The following is a 1,300-nucleotide window of genomic DNA, read 5'->3' as shown; positions in this document are numbered from 1 at the left end:
TATGCACGTAACATTGTACGTGTTGCTATATCCGTTTTTTTTTTTTTTTCCTTTTCTTTTTTGCGCCTTTCCACGAAATATTCGCCATAGAGTCGAAAAAACAGTTCCGGTACGACCTACCGTCAGCTGGACAGGAGATCGAGGAGGCCGGATACTCGTGTAAAACCGATGGAATCGCGCAATGGGTTCGCGGATGGTCGGGGTATTTTTCGCTCGCTACTTCTTCTTCTTCTTCTTCTTCTTTTCTTCCCCCCTTTTTTCCCTCCGTTTCCTTTAACCTCCATAGAATGTATAACGTGGAACCGCTCGCCTCGACGCGGGCGGTTGTCGACTTCCGGGTGGAAAGGGTGGCAGGGTGAGGGGCTTGCGGGTGTTAAAAAGCGCGTTCTCTCGCTTCGTGTGTTGCGTACGTTTTTCGAAACGTTTGCACTCGTCCCCACGTGTGCACGCGCGCGTCACCAACGGAGGAGGGAGGTGCTCGGCTTTCACCTCGGGGCCTTCTCCTTCTCGGAAACGGTGGTGGTGGTCGCGCCCGCTTTCATAGCCGAGGCGCGACAAAGTGGCGAGTGTGCACGATTTCCGGTCGTGTTTCCGATCGCCGGTTGGCCGATGGATCGGGAGACGCCGAGAGGGCGGCAACGCTGCCTGCCAAGCGCGAAACCGAAGGGAGAAAGGGAAAGTGGAGGAGGCCGAGAATCCTCCGACCGTGGCGACGCCGTGGTGCGTCGAGTACCCGCGGAATCCCCCGATCGGGCGCGTTATTCATCCCCCGTACCCGTACGCGCGCATTTACGCGCACACGGATCGTATTTCGCCGTGTTTATCATATATATCGTAAACTTTTATACTTATACTGGTCAACGATACCGACTTTTCTCTTCCTACTGCTCCACGGAGTCTTCCATACTGATCACGGGTCCGTGTTGCTCCGCCGATTGTTGCTGGCTGCTCGTCTGCTCACCGGACCTGTTGTTCCCGCTATTGTAGCCCCGTTGCAGTTGCACGACCAGTCCGCTCACTGCACCGTACTCCTTCTGTTGCTGCTGTGGTTGTTGTTGCGGTTGTTGTTGCTGTTGTTGCGGTTGTTGTTGTTGTTGTTGCTGCTGCTGCTGCTGCTGTTGCGGTTGTTGCGATTGCTGTTGTTGCGGTTGTTGCTGCTGCTGTTGCGGCTGCTGTTGTTGCTGTTGAGTCTTCTGGCTCGAATGATCTACTATAAGCTTACTATCACAGGCACTTTTTTTGTCAGTTGGTACGGCGTAGAGATTGTGTAAGTCCGGGTAATGATTCAATTGCTGCTGCT

The 1,300-nt window shown here is 53.8% G+C and overlaps 1 protein-coding gene across 1 annotated transcript in view; it reads right to left on the bottom strand.

The window, feature by feature from the left end:
• Window positions 1-430: 430 nt before the first annotated feature.
• The window catches only part of LOC102675039 (mushroom body large-type Kenyon cell-specific protein 1-like), a gene marked incomplete at its 5' end in the record, with an annotated part of 10,899 nt that continues 10,029 nt past the window's right edge, over window positions 431-1,300 (bottom strand). The window contains 1 exon segment of the mRNA XM_031509880.1: window positions 431-1,298. Coding sequence (XP_031365740.1) covers window positions 882-1,298 — 417 coding nt within the window.

This window comes from Apis dorsata, unplaced genomic scaffold (assembly GCF_000469605.1).
Source record: "Apis dorsata unplaced genomic scaffold, Apis dorsata 1.3 scaffold_191, whole genome shotgun sequence".
Classification (NCBI taxonomy): domain Eukaryota; kingdom Metazoa; phylum Arthropoda; class Insecta; order Hymenoptera; family Apidae; genus Apis; species Apis dorsata.
Note: the sequence above shows the minus strand (reverse complement) of the source record. Positions and strands in the feature narration are given on the sequence as shown.